This window comes from Lates calcarifer, linkage group LG15 (genome assembly GCF_001640805.2).
Source record: "Lates calcarifer isolate ASB-BC8 linkage group LG15, TLL_Latcal_v3, whole genome shotgun sequence".
NCBI classification, from domain to species: domain Eukaryota; kingdom Metazoa; phylum Chordata; class Actinopteri; family Centropomidae; genus Lates; species Lates calcarifer.
Genome location: NC_066847.1, coordinates 290349 through 307600, shown reverse-complemented (window position 1 = coordinate 307600; position 17252 = coordinate 290349). Strand labels below are relative to the sequence as shown.

The 17252-nt window shown below is 46.0% G+C and overlaps 1 protein-coding gene and 1 long non-coding RNA gene across 2 annotated transcripts; one reads left to right on the top strand and one right to left on the bottom strand.

Moving 5' to 3' along the window:
* The first annotated feature begins 167 nt into the window (after positions 1–167).
* thbs3a (thrombospondin 3a) lies at positions 168–14673 on the top strand. The gene is made up of 23 exons (XM_018678797.2): positions 168–708; positions 3072–3278; positions 5238–5491; positions 5968–6070; positions 6162–6188; positions 6283–6365; positions 6456–6507; positions 6591–6739; positions 6823–6960; positions 7108–7182; positions 7271–7423; positions 7508–7618; positions 8162–8269; positions 8352–8511; positions 8797–8915; positions 9300–9352; positions 9475–9656; positions 9886–10064; positions 10144–10192; positions 10285–10481; positions 10607–10779; positions 12721–12860; positions 13958–14673. The coding sequence occupies exons 1-23, from the start codon at positions 627–629 to the stop codon at positions 14017–14019; spliced, it is 2856 nt and encodes a 951-aa protein (XP_018534313.1). The 5' UTR covers positions 168–626; the 3' UTR covers positions 14020–14673.
* LOC108884730 (uncharacterized) lies at positions 9532–17189 on the bottom strand. Its single transcript, XR_001961104.2, has 3 exons — positions 17091–17189; positions 15340–15789; positions 9532–9664 (listed from the first exon to the last, which is right to left on the bottom strand). It is a non-coding gene; the product is annotated as an uncharacterized LOC108884730 (long non-coding RNA).
* Between the last annotated feature and the right edge of the window lie 63 nt (positions 17190–17252).

Here is a 17252-nt window from a genome sequence, read left to right as displayed (position 1 = left end):
TTCAGAATAAAGGTAAATATATTTACAGGAAGTCAGAAATTTAATTAAAAACGTGACGTAATAACGTTATGACAGTATGACGTCATTAATTAATTTGGTATTGATAATGATTGTGTGTTTATAATATCGAACATTTCAGACTTATAAAGGTTTCTGCTCCACCTGTTAAAGTGCAGCGGGGTGGGGCTCATCAGTAGAAACCAGCAGACTTCAGTAGAGTCTCCGTCTGTCTTCAGTCGCGCGCTTTATGCTAATCACTCTGCGCGCACGAGCCCTGTGGAGGAGAGTTGAGCGGGCGCCAGCAGCAGTTTGGCTCGTGCGCTCGGCCGTTAGTTTGTCCTCCGGTCCGTCGGTTCTTTCTCCGCGGCTCTCAGCCTCCTCTCCTCCCCGCGCAGCGCTGCAGTTTGTCGGTGCGGCTCCGGTTCCTCCTCCCGGGCTGAAAGCTCCGGGTCCCGTCGTCCTCGCCTCGCTCGGTCCGCTCGGTTCTCTCTCTCAGAGTCTGGTCTCCGGTGTCAGGTCCGGGATTCACCGTCGGTTTGGACCCGGTTCTCCTTCACCCGCTCCTTTACTTCAGCCATAAAGGTTTTTCAGACCCGGTTCTCCGGCTCCGTTGGTCCGGTTCAGACATGGGTTGGACTGTCCCGGTTCTGCTCTCAGTGATCTGGGTCCAGCTCACAGCGGGAGTCCCGGACGGACCGGACGTTCAGGGTAAGGACACGTACCGACCCTGCTGCCGTTACACTGTGGTTTAAACCCTGCTGGAAAGTAACTAAATACAGTCAATAGTACTCTGTACTCAAGTACAAATTAGAGATTTACTGAAGTATTTTAGTTTCCGTTACATCTCAGAGGAAAGTTACTTTCCTCTTTCCTCAGTTTAAATCAGGAGATGATCTTTAAAGATCACTTTCATTTCTTATTCTTTACTTTTTTTTTTTTTTTTTTTTTTTTACTGTTTTTCAAACTAAAATCAAAAAAGTGATTATTTGATTAATTTTCTGACCAATAAGAATAAAGAGATATGATCATGTGACTTTCTACTGTTTTATCTCAGACTGATCAATAATGATCAATAACGATAATATTGGTTATAGTTGCAGCTGTGATCAGATTCTTCAGGTCTGGTTGTGTCTCAGTCTGAAGGACCAGGACCTGGTTCTGTCCAGAGACCTGGTCCAGGTCTCCTCCAGTCCAGATCAGAACCAGTGTGATTAGTGATCAGGTGTTATCCTCTCTGTCACACCTGGAGAACAGGACACGCCCACTGATGATGTCACTGCTCACACCTGAACACGTGATGTTCTTTGGTTCCAGCTGTGAACTGACTCAGGTTCTGGTTCTGGTTCAGGAACCAGAGGAGGTAGCTGTCAGTTGATGGTGGTGACGATTCTTTTCATTATTGATTAATCATTGATTCTATAATTGATCAGAAAAGCTTGATTCTCACAGACTGATGAGACGTTAACTGCGATCGATGTTAATCTCCTGAGATTGATCAGACTGGATTTCAGAGCCAGTTTACAGACTGATGACTTTCTGTCTTTAGACGCAGTAAACCAACACATCCAGACTAATCAGGTCCAACTGATCCCAAACAGCAGATTCATTTCCTGATCCACTGATGGTTCAGCTCCAGCTCCAGAGCAGAGGAGGTTTCAACCTGTTTGTGAACCACTGATGTTTTTATTCTGTGAAGTTGGGATTAATAGGAATGAACAGGAAATGAGTGAAATCACAAGTTAGCCAATTAGAGGCAACTTAACTGAAGTAGAACAGATCGTTTCTAGACTCCTGTTTCCAGAATCCTGGATCAGATTATACTGATCAATACATCTGATCAGTGATCAATACGTCTGATCAGTGATCGATACATCTGATAGTTTAACCAGCAGCAACATCTACATGTGTTTAACAGCTAGCTGCTGAATCAGAGATGCTAACTGTGAGCTAGCTGTCATGGTGCGAGCTCAGCTGTATAATTACCCAAATTTCCAGTTAATTCCTGTGGAAAGTTTCCAACTTGGAATATTTCCAAAATTCCCTATCTTAAGTTTCCAGAAAGTTTCCAGAAAGTTTGTGGACGGTTTCCAGCCCTGTCAGTGATGTGTTGTCTCTGAGAGGACGAGCAGCAGCAGCAGCAGCAGGACAGAGGTTTATCAGCTGTTTTTCTTCCTCTGTGGTGTTTCTGTTGGCGCCTGATCCCAGAACAAGTCCAAAAGGCTGCAGCTTGAACCTGATTCATGCAGGTCCAGGTCCAGGTTTCTGTCTCCTGGTTCAGTTTGGGGTTTTAAATAAATCAGCCTCTGAAGTTTTCCTCTGAACTGACCGACTGAGTGAAAGTAGCAGGTCGTGTACGGACAGGTAAACTGACTCACCTTCTCCTTGTTAAGGCTCGTTAACTGTTGCCAATAACATCGACCTGCTACCATGGTAACAGGCTGCACACAAAACACGACAGTAAACTGATCCGGGATCAGATCACAGTTGAATCCTCTCCCTCTTTATTTCTAAACTCTGAAGCTCTACTGATGAGTTTTCTTTGACTTTTCTTAAAGAGAAAACCTGTTTATTCAAACATTCACACAATGGAACCAAACAGTCACGTCCAACATGGACTCTGGTCTGTGTTTCCATCCTGGATCCAGTTCAGGTCGTCAGAACACCTGGATTCATTCAGCTCCAACGAAAACCCGCAGGTGACGTCAGCAGCTGGATCAGTCAGTTTGTTCCAGCTATTTCACTGTCACAACAATCAATGTCAATCAATAATCAATGCTTCAGCTCAGGTTCAGGTTGGAGCTAAAGGTTAACAGAGTCCTAAAACCAGGTTTTATTCTCCGACATAAAATGGGTCAGTAAATCCCCCACTCCTGATGTTTGAAGCTTTTACGTGTCTTAAAAAAGGCGGTTGCTAACGAGTGTCTAAATGAGACTACAGAGGTTGTCGGGGACGTTAACATGAAAACCGTCCACAGACTCATGTCGAGACACCAGAGGACTGAACCCCCCAACAAACCGACTGTAGCTCCTCAACATCATTATCAATAATAATATCTCCTCCTCCTCCTCAGTGATTGATGTGTTGAGTCTCCAGGACTCGAGGCAGAGCGTGGCGGCGGTGGAGAAGCTGTCCGGCGGCCTAAGCGCGCTCAGTGACATGTACGTGGTGTCGACGCTGCGGCTGCCGGCGAAGCTGGGCGGCGTCCTGTTCGGTCTCTACAGCAAACAGGACAACAGGAAGTACCTGGAGGTCGCCGTCATGGGGAAGATCAATAAAGGTTGGTAATTCAACTTTAACCTCCTAACAAATAAAAACCCGAAGAGGTGAGAAGGTAGATCAAGATTCTTTAAGAGGTTCTCGAGGTTCCTGAGGGGGTCGAAGGTTCTTGGGGTTTTTCAGGAGGTCTGTGCGTCAGTGAAGAGTTTCTAGTCGTCCAGGATCCTCATGTGGTCATTGAGGAATTCTGTTGGTGGGAAAAAGTTCTACCTGTAACTGTTCTAGGAGTCGTCAAGGAGGTTCTAGTGGTCTTTGAGGAAAGTTCTAGGGATCATCAAGGAATTTCTTTTGGTCATTAAGGAGGTTCTGCTGACACTTAGAGGTTCTATTGGTCATTGCAGGTTTAATTGTTCAGTGAAGAGATTCTAGTGGATCTTTTAGAGGTTCTTGTCACTGAGGAGCAGCTGTAAGTGGAGTGACGTTCTCCACCATCATCATCAAAACACTGAATGAGGGAACATCTTTTGGAAGAACGTTGTTTTAAAGACTCTGAGAACCTTTAAGAAGGAGAACCGCAGCTGTTCTAGAGGCTGGAGGAGGAACAGCTCCTGACTAACAAACAATGAAGCCTGATGAGGTTCCTCATCATCCCATGTTCCCTCTGTGGAACCTGAAGATCTCACTAGAGAACTAAGTTCTCTGAATTTGAACCTGGTATAAATACAGACAGTGGACGTTCTCCATGAGAACAACAGAACCTTTAAAGCAGACACAGAGAGAACATGACGTTTAAACCATGGTTCTAATGAAGTGAGTTTGTTTTCTCCCACAGTCTTTAAACTCATCGCAGCTCAGACTAAGCTTATTAAAGTCGTGTTCATGTCTGGTCTGATCAGCTGGACTCTGCTGGACCTCAGAGTCCTGCAGAGGGATCTGGTTCTTGCTCTGGTTCTATTGTTGTTTTATAACTGTGTTCATTGTGATAATGACAGAGTGAGTTCAGCCGTTCACCTCCTGCTCTGACAACATGATCACTATAATCTGACCCAGACTTTCATGTGTGTGTTTTGGCTCAGTGTGACCTTTGACCTCTGGACAGGATAATGAGTTCATGATTAAACCTTCATTCCTGCTCTGACTCCAGCTGCTCAGACCTGAACTCAGCTCACTGCAGATTTCTTCAAATTCAGTTTAAACGTTCACTTGAACTCAGAGATGAACTGATTAGATTTTGGTGGTCAAAAGTCAAAGGTCACTGTGACTACACACAACATATGTGATAAATTCACAATATAATTAACTGAGACAAACAACCACATGGAGGTGACTTTAGTTTTCTCATTGAGTCAGTTCCCTATTCGTAAACGTGATGTCTTCAGAAGTCTTTGATTTTAAACATGACTGAACTGATTGATTATCAGACATATTCAGAGCTGTAATGATCAGGTAATGAATCACACAGAGCAGTCAGGAAACTATTTGAATGAATGACGCAGTTTGAAGACGTTAGATTTTAAAGTTTTCATTATTTTCTGCAACTTTATCAACAAAAGAAACAATCAAGAAAATAATGCTCAGATTGTTGGAGACTGAGAATAATAGTTGTAAACCTACGGATCAGATTTTCATCTCAGTTAAAGTTTTATTCTTAATTTTTCTTCCGCTGCTGTAATACCTCAGCTGCATCTGTTGGGGACTATTTTCAGCGGTGGATTAATCCACAGTTTTTTGCAGCAGTGAGTGTTAATGTGTTGGACCTCCTCCTTCTCCTCCTCCTCCTCCTGTTGTTTTATTTGGTTGAGGTGGGTTTTTATTGGTCAGTTTTCCTCCTTCCTGCTGTGGGAGCTGCCAACAGTCCACTCCTGCTTCAGGCTGTTTCTTTCTCTTTTTTCTGTTAAACTTGTTCCATGTTCTCATCCAGAGTGAACCTGGAGTAGCGACTCGCTCTGATCTCCTACGGTGGCCGATCAGGGACAAACCTCCTGTTGACCTGTCCTCTCTCCTCCTCCTCCTCCTTCAGTCCTGGTTCGTTACATCCGAGCCGACGGGAAGCTCCACACCGTCAACCTGCAGAACGCCAACCTGGCTGACGGCCGGACTCACTCCATCATCCTGAGGCTCGGAGGTCTTCACCGCGACCTCATCAACATGGAGCTCTACGTCAACTGCCGCCTGGCCGACTCCAGCCAGGGCCTGCCGCCTCTGGTCGCTCTACCCCGGGAGGCCGAGATGGTGGAGATCAGACACGGACAGAAGGCCTACGCCCGACTGCAGGTCAACAGCTGCAACTACTACTTCCTGTCTGTCAGGAAACCAGACTTTTACCATCAATAACACTGATTGATCCTCTCTCTGGGTTCAGTGTCAAAGTGATCTGGTTCTGTGTCGAGACATTAGACGAGTTACAGCGACCAAAGTTTATTTTTACACTTTACATCTGTTTTCTTCCATTTACTCATAAACCACAGTAATTATGTTCATTTAACTTGTTCCACCCCCACCTCCCCCGTTTCCCTCACCCTAACCCTCCCCCCGTTTCTGTGCACAAGCCTGAAAATAATGTACCCAAAATGAAAAGGTAATTGTTCCTCAGCCCCTGTGATTACAGCCCGTCTCCTCTGACAGGAAACTTTACAACCACAAGTCAGAATGAGGAGAGAAACTCCTGAGGAGTCCACACCAGACCTGAACACACCTGAGGAGTCCCACAGGTGTGACAGAGTATTTAACGTTGTTCCCTCGGCTCTCAGGGTGCAGTGGAGTCCCTCAGACTGGCTCTAGGGGGCAGCGTTGCTAAAGCTGGAGCTCTGACCGACTGTCCATTCCAGGGAGACTCCTCAGCCTACAACACAGGTGAGCTACTCTCACCCAGGTGACTGCTCACCTGGACCAGGTGAGGATCAGCTCTGAACATGTTAATCACAGATACTCTGTTGTTTTTCAGTGAGCGGGGAAGTCAACTCCATCCTGGGTGAGTTCTCAGCTGATCGATAATCAATAATCAACGATCACAGCTGATCAGTTTCATCTCACTTCACCTGATCCTTGATGATGTTCCCTTTCAGGTGATCACACCAAGGCTCTGATTGGTCAGCTCATCATCTTCAACCAGATCCTGGGAGAGCTGCGGCAGGACATCAGAGAACAGGTGAGACAGGACATTAGAGGAGAGGTGAGACAGAGGACAGGTGAGACACCTGGTCGTACCTGTGTGGTTTACTGGTCCTGTCGTCCTCAGGTGAAGGAGATGGCCCTGATCAGAAACACCATCCTGGAGTGTCAGGTTTGTGGTGAGTCAGTCTTTGTTCTGTTGTCAACAAACCATGTGTTGGACACCTGAGGACCTGATTGAAGACAGTCTCCGTCCCCACAGGTTTCCACGAGCCTCGTTCCCGCTGTTCTCCAAACCCCTGTTACAAAGGTGTGTCCTGTATGGAGAGTCTGCAGTATCCTGGCTTCACCTGTGGACCCTGTCCACCTGGAACCACCGGCAACGGGACGTACTGTCGCGACATCGACGAGGTAAACGGACACGAGCAAAGACACAAAGACATCGCAAACAATACAACACAAAAACACAACAATAACACCCCCCCACCCCCCAGTGTGAGCTGCAGCCCTGTTTCTCTCCTGGAGCCTGTGTGAACACTGTGGGGGGGTTCACCTGTCAGCCCTGTCCTCCCGGCCTGTGGGGGGCGCCGCTGGCTGGAACCGGACTGGACTACGCCAAGACACACAAACAGGTCAGAGACACACACACAGAGTCAGTGGCTCGTTTTCCACCACAGGACACTCCTGACGGGCGGAGACAGTGTTAAAGTGCAGCTGTTTGATGATGAAGATGATGATGATGATGATGAAGATGTGTGTGTGTGTGTGTTCTCCCTCAGGAGTGTGTGGACATCGATGAGTGTGTAGATCTTCCTGACGCCTGTGTATCAAACTCTGTCTGCATCAACACTGTGGTGAGTTCAGGTGTCTGTTTACACTCAGCACCAGGCGCCCCCTGGTGGTGGAGGTGGTTCAGCTCTGACTCTGTCATCTCTCTCTCAGGGTTCCTACAAGTGTGGCGGCTGTAAACCCGGTTTCCTCGGTAACCAGACGTCAGGTTGCTTCCCCAGGAAGTCGTGCGCTGCATTGACCTTTAACCCCTGCGACACCAACGCCCACTGCGCCATGGAGAGGAACGGAGAGGTTTCCTGCAGGGTGAGGACGCTGCCTGGCTCAAAGGGCTGAGTCAGTCTGAGACCTGTGTCATGTTAACACCTGTGTGTGTGTGTGTGTGTGCAGTGTAATGTGGGCTGGGCAGGTAACGGTAACACCTGTGGAGTGGACACAGACATCGACGGGTATCCAGACCGCTCTCTGCCCTGTATGGACAACGACAAACACTGTAAACAGGTCAGAGACGTCTCCACTCTGTCATGAAGTCTGACATGTTAAAGTATCTGAAAGGATTCAGTCTTAAAATGTTTTAGAAACAGTGAACACAGACGTTCTTCAGAGATGAACCTATTAAGATTTTTAAAAAGACTGTTAATAAATTCATTTATTAATAATTATTATTTATTTTAGTGTATTTCTGTTCATATTTCTGAAAGTGACTCATTAAATGTGTTTTGTAACTCGTCTGAGTCTTTTTCACAAAGTTTCCTGACGCCTCTGACACTGTGATGTGTTCACTGAACCTCTGTCATTTATCTGCTGCTCTTTGTCTGAACAGATTTAGTTTAGTTGAAGCTGCAGCATTGACCTCAGGTGTAACTCTGGTTAAAGTGTAGATGTAAAGAGTCAAATCATTTCAGTGTTTGAGTTCCTGTTTCCTGCAGGTTTGTGAAATCTTTAATCTGTGTATTAATGACAACATGTTATAACATTAATAATTCATCATGTGAGACATGTCGCCTCACTTCCTGTCTCATCACCTCTGATCATCTCTGTCAGGACAACTGTGTGTTCACTCCAAACTCCGGTCAAGAGGACGCCGACAACGACGGGATCGGAGATCAGTGTGACGAGGACGCAGACGGAGACGGCATCAAGAACGTGGAGGTGAGACAGTGTGTGTTGTAGCTGCAGGCTGTCCTGTCGTCATGTGGTCATGTGGTCATGTGACATGTCCTCTGTCCCTCAGGATAACTGCCGACTGGTCCCGAACAAAGACCAGCAGAACTCGGACAGTGACTCATTTGGAGACGCCTGCGATAACTGTCCCAACGTCCCCAACAGCGACCAGAAAGACACAGACAACAACGGACAGGGAGACGCCTGCGACCAGGACATCGACGGAGACGGTAAGACAAAGAGACCTCCATCCGTCCATCTGCAGGGACAGACGGACAGAGACACGAGAGTCTGAGGAGATCACAGGAAACAGCTGAAGTCTGAGGATGTGACGAGTTTCAGGATCAGGAGGAGAAACTGGTCGTATGTTCTCCTGTTGCAGCTGAGGTCCTACAGACTGTAATACACACTGGCAGCCTCCGGGGGGCGCTAACAGGCTGCGGCACTGAGTCTGGTTTCATGTGAGCATGAGAAGCATCAGTCTGAGTGGATCTGTCTTTACTCCGTGTGTTCAGGTATTCCTAACGTCCTGGATAACTGTCCCAAGGTCCCGAACCCGATGCAGACGGACAGAGACAGAGACGGAGTGGGAGACGCCTGTGACAGCTGTCCTGAGCTCAGTAACCCCATGCAGGTTCAGTTACAGTTACTTTTATTACAGTTACTTCTGTTTATCCACGTCAGTTACAAACACTGTGTTCACTCCACCTGTGACCTGAGGCAGTAACAAGCTTCAGATTCAGACTCTGCTGTCCTCGTACCTGCTGCATAACAGAAAGAGAAACTTAGGAACCAAACTCGAGTGAAGAAAACAAACAGAAATATATTTATTTTATTGGTTAATCAGGTCTCAGGTTCCTGTCATGACCCGTCAGGGAGTTCTAACTCAGCACCACATGAATAAAACTCACCTGTAGGTCAGAGCCTCGTTACATCAGGACATCACTGACACTGAATAACATTACAGAGAGGTCAAAGGTCAGCCTGTGTCCTCATCAGTGTCTCCTCTCTCCCTCAGACGGACATCGATAACGACCTGGTGGGAGACGTCTGTGACACCAACCAGGACACGTACGTCTGATTGAAGCTGTGCTGCTCTGACTGTGGTTCCTTCTGTTGTTAATAATCAGAGAATCAGAAACCAGCTGACCCTCAGTGAACCTCCTCGTCCTGTGGTTGTGTCTCCGCTGCAGGGACGGAGACGGTCTCCAGGACAGCAGAGACAACTGTCCCGACATCCCCAACAGCTCCCAGCTCGACTCCGACAACGACGGCCTCGGAGACGACTGCGACCACGACGACGACAACGACGGCGTCCTCGACGACTACGACAACTGCAGACTCATCGTCAACCCGAACCAGAAAGACTCAGACGGTAAAAACCTGAAAAACAAAACCACATCAGGTCACTGACAGAAGGTGGAGGACGTCTGTGGTACCAGGATGTAAACACCTGTCTCACCTGTCTCTCTCTCTTGTCTGTCTGTCTGTCTCTCTGTCTGTCTCTCCCTCTCTGTCTCTCTGTCTGTCTGTCTGTCTCTCTCCCTCTCTCTGTCTCTCTGTCTGTCTCTCCCTCTCTGTCTCTCTGTCTGTCTGTCTCTCAGTGAACGGTGTAGGAGACGTGTGTGAGAACGACTTTGATAACGATGCTGTGATGGATCTGATCGACGTCTGTCCTGAGAGCGCTGAGGTCACTCTGACAGACTTCAGAGCCTATCAGACCGTGATCCTGGACCCGGAGGGCGACGCCCAGATCGACCCCAACTGGGTGGTGCTGAATCAGGTGACCCAGTAATCCTCCGTCCCCCCCAGCACCACGATCAGAAACCTGCTGAGGTCTAACGGTTCATGTCTCTCCTCAGGGGATGGAGATCGTCCAGACCATGAACAGCGACCCTGGTCTCGCTGTGGGTACGTGTTCAGTCCATATTAAACCGCCGCTGACCCTCAGTCCTCAGTCCTGGTCCCAGTGTAGACCACCCCCCCTCTGTGTGTGTCTGCAGGCTACACGGCGTTTAACGGTGTCGACTTTGAGGGAACGTTTCACGTGAACACGGTGACGGACGACGACTACGCCGGCTTCATCTTCGGGTACCAGGACTCGTCCAGTTTTTACGTGGTGATGTGGAAACAGACGGAGCAGATGTACTGGCAGTCCATCCCCTTCAGGGCCAACGCCCAGCCCGCCCTGCAGCTTAAGGTCTCTACTGTCTTCTACTGGTCTTTACTCTGCTGCTCAGAGACAGGGGTGGCTCTCTGCTGCCCTCCTGTGGCGTAAATCATCACTGCAGGTCGATCACGGTTTGGTCTCTCTTGGCCCTGCAGGCGGTGAAGTCTCGGACTGGACCAGGTGAGTTTCTGAGGAACGCTCTGTGGCACACCGGGGACACACCTGGAGAGGTGAAGCTGCTCTGGAAGGACCCGAGGAACGTCGGCTGGAGGGACAAGACCTCGTACCGCTGGCAGCTCAGCCATCGGCCCCAGGTCGGATACATCAGGTAAGACCTGAACCAGAACCAGACCTGAACCAGACCAGAACAAGAACCTGGCCTCAACCTGACCTGAACTAGAACCAGACCTGAACCAGAACCAGAACCTGAACTGAACCAGACCTGTAGGTGTGTTAGTACAACAGTGCCCTGTAGTACTGATACTGCAGTATTCTGTAGTATTCTCTCAGGAACTTTGACTATTTCACTGGTCTGGAGAGCAGTAAATGTTAGTACAGATACTGCAGTACTCTGTGGTACAGATACTGCAGTATCTGCAGTATGTGTGATACTCTCTCAGCCTGCAGCTGTGTCTCTTCCACTCGTCTGTTTTCCATCTCTCTCTCTCTTTTCTTTTTACTGCATTCTTTCCCCTCTGAAACTTCTTTGTGGCTCCGGGGCCCCCCAGTACTCTATTGTACTCGTCTCCATGACGACCAAAGCCTTGGCAAGAATCCGCCTCGGCAACCGTTGATATGCAGATCAGACGGAGAGACGCTGCAAAAGTTGATCTGATGAAACAGAAACAGACTCAGACCAGGTCTCTGTGAACTGGAGATGATGTAACGTTTGAGGACAGCATGTTAATATGAGCTTCATCAGTGTCTCTGCTGCTCTACAGTTTAGTTTTATTGACTGATTCGTGGAGGAGTTAAAGGAGCAGTCCTGGTAGTTTTTGCTGCTCAGAGTTTGTGGAAACAGCAGCAGATTTAAAAGGTCTGGACTCACATTCTTCAGTCAGTCAGGAGGAGAGAAAGAAAAGAGAGAAAGGAGAGAGGAGGAGGAGGAGGAGGTCTCTGTAGAAAGTCTATTCACTGAGCTGAAGAGAGAGAGAGAGAGAGTACAGAGGCTGAGGTTGTTCGTCCTCCTCTCTTCATGTTCAGTTTCAGATTCTCACTGTGTTTATCATGTTATTTAAATGTTACTGATGTGAGTGAATCAGTGTTTAGATGCTGGACAGTTAGAAAACAGTTTGTCCACCAACTCTTAAATATTAACATCGTCCTCTGCAGATTAATCACATGAACATGTTTAAGAGTACAGAGTACAGATCTCTGTTTTAAGGTTTGACTGTCCTGAGTCAAACAACAGAGACTAAAATCATTTAAAGGAAACAGAACATACCGTCACAGCCTCGACATCTTTGTAATGACAAAGTTACAGCAACGCTGACGTTTATCTGAATGTTTGTTACATTATGATGCTGTTTTGGTCACCCGTGAATTAAGCTAATGTTAGCCAGGTAACGTTAGCCAGTACGTTAGCTATGTAGCTAAACAGCAAATAGCTCGGCTGCGATTTGATGAAAGAAAGTCATTTCAAATTAAAATCTAATTTAAATGAATGATTTTTCTTCAGGGGTTTAAAACGTGTTACAAGCTAAGAGTAATTTTTTCTTTCAAAAAAGCTTTTCAGTGTTAATCATATTTTAACTTGTCACAAATGGCAGATTGGTACAAGAAGAAAATGTTAAGTTGTAACTTACATTATGAACATTACGTCCTCTATCGATATTAAATTAATTTCTTAGTTAAAATAGTTTTTAAATACACTTACTCCTTTAATTTGTTCAGTGTGTTCAGTGTTTTTTATAAAAATACGAAATTAAAATTTGACTTGATGAAATAATAAATGCAGGGCGTTTCAGGTGTTCAGTAACGTTTTCCAACAAACTAACAAAACCTCTGATTCCTCCTCCAGAAATAGTTTTCATTCTGCAGATTTAAAATCCAGAACACAGACAGACCTGCAGTTACCACCTCTGACCACAGGGGTTGCCAAATCTACAGGACTCAGACTTTAAACCAACAGATAAAAACCAGCGTTCATCTCTGATATCCAGCAGAGAAACTTTAAAACAATCAGAAACAGAGTTTGGTGAGCACTTCCTGCTCCAGAAGAAGAAGAGGATTATGGGTAATATACCCCGCTGTTCTCTGTGTGTTTCAGGGTGAAGCTGTTTGAGGGGATGGACATGGTGGCCGACTCCGGCGTCGTGATCGACACCACGATGAGAGGAGGAAGACTCGGCGTCTTCTGCTTCTCCCAGGAAAACATCATCTGGTCCAACCTGCGCTACAGGTGTAACGGTACGACCTCTGACCCCTTTGTGTTTATTACATCAGGACGAACCAGGTTCAGGTGTTATCCTGTTTTTAACATGCAGAGGCTGTTCAGTCAAATCTGATTCAGTCCAGTCCCGGAACAAAACTATTTTCTGTGAAGTCAAAGTTTCATGATTTTGTCAGAACCTGTGGACGATCATCAGGTCTGTTCTGTTTCGTTTAATGTCCATAATTCCGTATAATACACAGAGTCCACCCCCTAGTGTTCAATGCAAGGAAATTCATTTCTTTATGGACAGATAGAAATACCAATTTAAACATGAATTCATCTGTCTTTAACCGTCCAGTCTTATGGACAGTGAGGAGGTTGGTCTGCAGGTGTGCGGCAAGATCTGTGAAACATTTTGTCAAAAGTCGTATGAACCTTAATGTGGTCTGTTTAAGTTACACAGCTAGCATGCTACAGATGTTAGCTTTGAATGCTGTCAAAGAGGTAGCTAATTCTGTGACACAGAGTGTACGGTCTGTCCGAAATTCACTGCAGAAGTTTAGATTTTTCAGAGTTTCGCAAACATATCGGAAGTCACAGAGGTGACAATACGCTTGTTAAATCATGACGTCGTGGCCGATGAAAAACCTGCTTCCTGGTCCAACTTCTCTGAGTCTCCTGTTTTCAAGATGCTGCGTGTGGTTTGAACAGATCTGAGCCACATCTTCATGTTTCAGTTGTCAGTCTTTTTCTCTCCAGCGCAGCTAAGGTGAAAACAGACGACCTTAGCTAGCTGTCTTTGCTATGAAACATGAAGAAACAGCCTGTAAAACCCAGAGCTTATATCAGGGGGACCTGCTTTTACCAGCAGGTGTTAACATTAGCTAGGTTAGCTGGCTAACGTTAGCACCTGCTGGAGTCAAACTTTGCTTTTCTTTATTCATTCAAACAACACAGGACACAGCACTGCAGAGACTCAGAGAAGTTGGACAAGGGAATAATATTTCTGTCGGTCACGACCTAACAAGCAGACAGGAATGAATGGACTTCCTGTTAGCTCGTAGAGCTGTGAGGAAACAAGGCGTTAGTTGTTCAATATAAAAACGACTGATTTATCCTGTTGTTATTTCAGACACGGTGCCTGAAGATTTCCAGACTCATCGTAAACAAGTTCTGATGCACATTCAGGTCTGAGAGCTGCAGACGGACTGTCCACACACACACACACACACACACACACACACACACACACACACACACACACACTACCCTGAACAACAGCCTCTCTGAATGAATCCACTTTAACTGTAGTTTGATTGACTGAGTGACTGAGTGTGTGTCAGTGTGTGTGTGTGTGTGTGTGTGTGTGTGTGTATGTGTGTGTGTGTGTGTGTGTGTGTGTCTCAGAGTGTCAGTCTGGGGGAACACTGACGAAGAGCATCTGAACGCACCGTCCGTGTCGGTCTGTGTGACGTTTAAACGTCAGTGGGGACGTGTGAGGAGTTCAACTACGACTCCCAAGATGCATTTCACTGACAAACAGCCAATCACAGAGGAAGAAAGAAAGATTTGTGATTGTGGGAATTGACCAGCAGCTCCTCACACGTCAACACTGTTTTATTTTGTGGGGGGGTCAGAGGTCGATCATGTCCGTCGGTCCTCGTTTCGTCTGTTTATGAGTTTATCTGAACATTAGTAACCTTCAGGTAACCCCGCCCCCAGACGACCCTGCTGAGAACTGATAAGCTAACGTCACAGAGAGGGAACAGTGGAATATTCCTTTACATGTTTCTGTGTTTTCAAATGTACAGATCTTTGTTAAAATAAACTCCTCCACTTTTACTAAAACTCTGATTTTTGTTTTTAGTATGGATGAGTGGTAGAGAAAAGTCTGAGGAAAGGACTCTGTTCACTGCTTCTACAGGAGAAGACAGAACTTAAAGGATGAGTTTTAATTCTGAATTTTTAGAATATGGTTTTATCCTTTGTTTTGATTTCCCTCTGTCCTCGTCCTCCAGTCACAGAAACCAGAATAATTCAGATTAATCAGATGTTATTAACAGGGACAATCAGGAAAATTATCAACCAAGAAGAAACGATCCAACAACAATCCTCTGAACAAAGAACAGGAAGTAAAACAACAAAGATCTGTGACCTCATAAAGGCAGCAGAGCCCGAGTTCACCTGTGGACCCTGTCAGGACGTACTGTCGAGACATCAACCAGGTAAATGGAGCAAAGATCACGTTGCAACAAGATGATACAAAAACAACACAACTACGACATGAGCCGAAGACTCAGAGTCACATTAACAAACCGAAGCTTCGACGCTCGACAGAAACACAACTGTATCAATGAGATCAAACGTTAATATTTGTTTTCTCGGCAGCCTGATTGTAGTGAAAATAATTATATCGATGATACGAATCAATAATCAATCATCGATGAACTCTGCCCTGTGTTGTTCCTGATCTCAGACCTGGTCTCTGACGCCTCAGGATCAAACAATCTTTACCTTGTCTCTCTGAGCTCCACCAGCTGCTCGCTCCGTCCGGAGGAGGAGGAGGTCGTGACCCCTGGGCCGGGGAGGCCGGGACGAGTGCAATATTGGAGGGAGGGTAAGACAACAGTGCACCGCATCCCGGACCTGCCCGACCCTGGGAGGAAACACACCACACACCCTGAAACACACACACAGCAGGGAGGCAGTGATTCATAGAAGTAACTGAGTACTTTTACTCAGATACTGTAACTTAAAGCTCCAGCATGAAACATTTACAGAATCTAATCTACAACAACATGTTATCAGAGTGTAATCACCTCAGACTGATCATCAAGCAGTTTGCACAGGAGCAGCTCCTCCTCCACAGAGTCCTCCATGTTTCTACAGGAGCCCAGAATGGACACACTGAACCAAACAGACGCTCTGTACAGGAGCTGTTTGTGTTTTTACTTTGCCACACGTCTGTGGAAGACGAGAGGTAGAAAGGAGCGAGTGGTTTTTGTTGTGATAAGTTTGACAACAAATATTTTTGACAAATGAAGAATCATTTATTACAAAGGTCCAGAGAAAGAAGCGAAACACGAAAGCAAATGAGACTGAACTGCTACAGGAACATTAGCACAGTGTTCACTGTTGATGTGAGGAGCAGCCATCTTGAATTCTGAGTTGGTGGAGTTACTCCGACTTCAGGGGGCATTCAGGTTCAAATTTCCATCCAGGAACTCAGAAATTCTGACTTCTGAGTGCAACTTGAACGCACCATTTGAGCATGCAAGCTCACTATGCATTACCTCCATTACTGTTGTGTTAGCATGTAAAGCAGCTAGCTAACGTTAGTCATAAAACACTAAGTGGTAGTTGACACCATTTTGTCCCCTGACGGCCACCGTAGAGTTCAGGTAGAGTTCAGGTAGAGTTCAGGTGTTCGGCTGCAGTCTGAGTTCTCACCACTAGATGTCAGTAAACCCTACACACTGCAGCTTTAAGTACAGTTGTAGGTATTTGTACTTTGGTTTTTCCTGCTCTCAGAGATAAATTCTGTTCTGCTGCTTTAAAACCAGGTTCAGATTTAAAACTGAGGAAAAGACGACGTTTGATTTTCAGAACATTTTAAACATTTCAGTTAAAAACAGATTGAAATGTTCAAACTAAACAACAGACGTGTTAAAGCTGTAAATACTCAGATACTTCCACTGCCAATACTTTAAGTACATGTCTGTAAATACTTAAATACTTCCACTGCTAATACTTTAAGTACATGTCTGTAAATCCTCAGATACGTCTACTGCTAATACTTTAAGTACTCAGCTGTAAATACTTACATATTTTTACTACTAATACTTTAAGTACAGGACTATAAATAGTTTGATACTGTTAGGAACTGGGTATTAAAGGAACGTCTGATCAGATCAATATTCAACAGTGAAGATAAATAATCTTCATGATGGAAAATACAAACTGAGCCGACGTCATTAAAAAGAACAAGACTTGTCTTGATACATTCAGAGTATTACTGAAGTATTAGAGTAAAAGTATCAGAGTACTGCAGAGTTCGGTTCCGTCTGTAGATTATCACAGATGTTTGTTCTGTCGTTTAAACCTTCATCCTGAAACTGATCCGAGTCCTGATGAACTGCAGAGGAAACACTCCAGTAAAGTACCTCAGATACTTCAGGATGAGAGTAAAAGTACTCAGTTACATCAGATTCTGTTGCTGTGAAACGACATGTAAAGTTTTGTGTCGTAGATTTTCAGTGACTCACCTCCTGCAGCAGCTGCCTCGGTCCTGGTCTCTGGTCTGTGGAGGGTCTCAGTGTGTCAGTCCTGGTTTGGTCTGGACCCCCCACCCCCACCCCCCCGCCCTCTGCAGCCTAACAAAGGCAGTGAGCTGCTCAGTGAGGCGTGGAGGGGCCCCGCTTCACGCT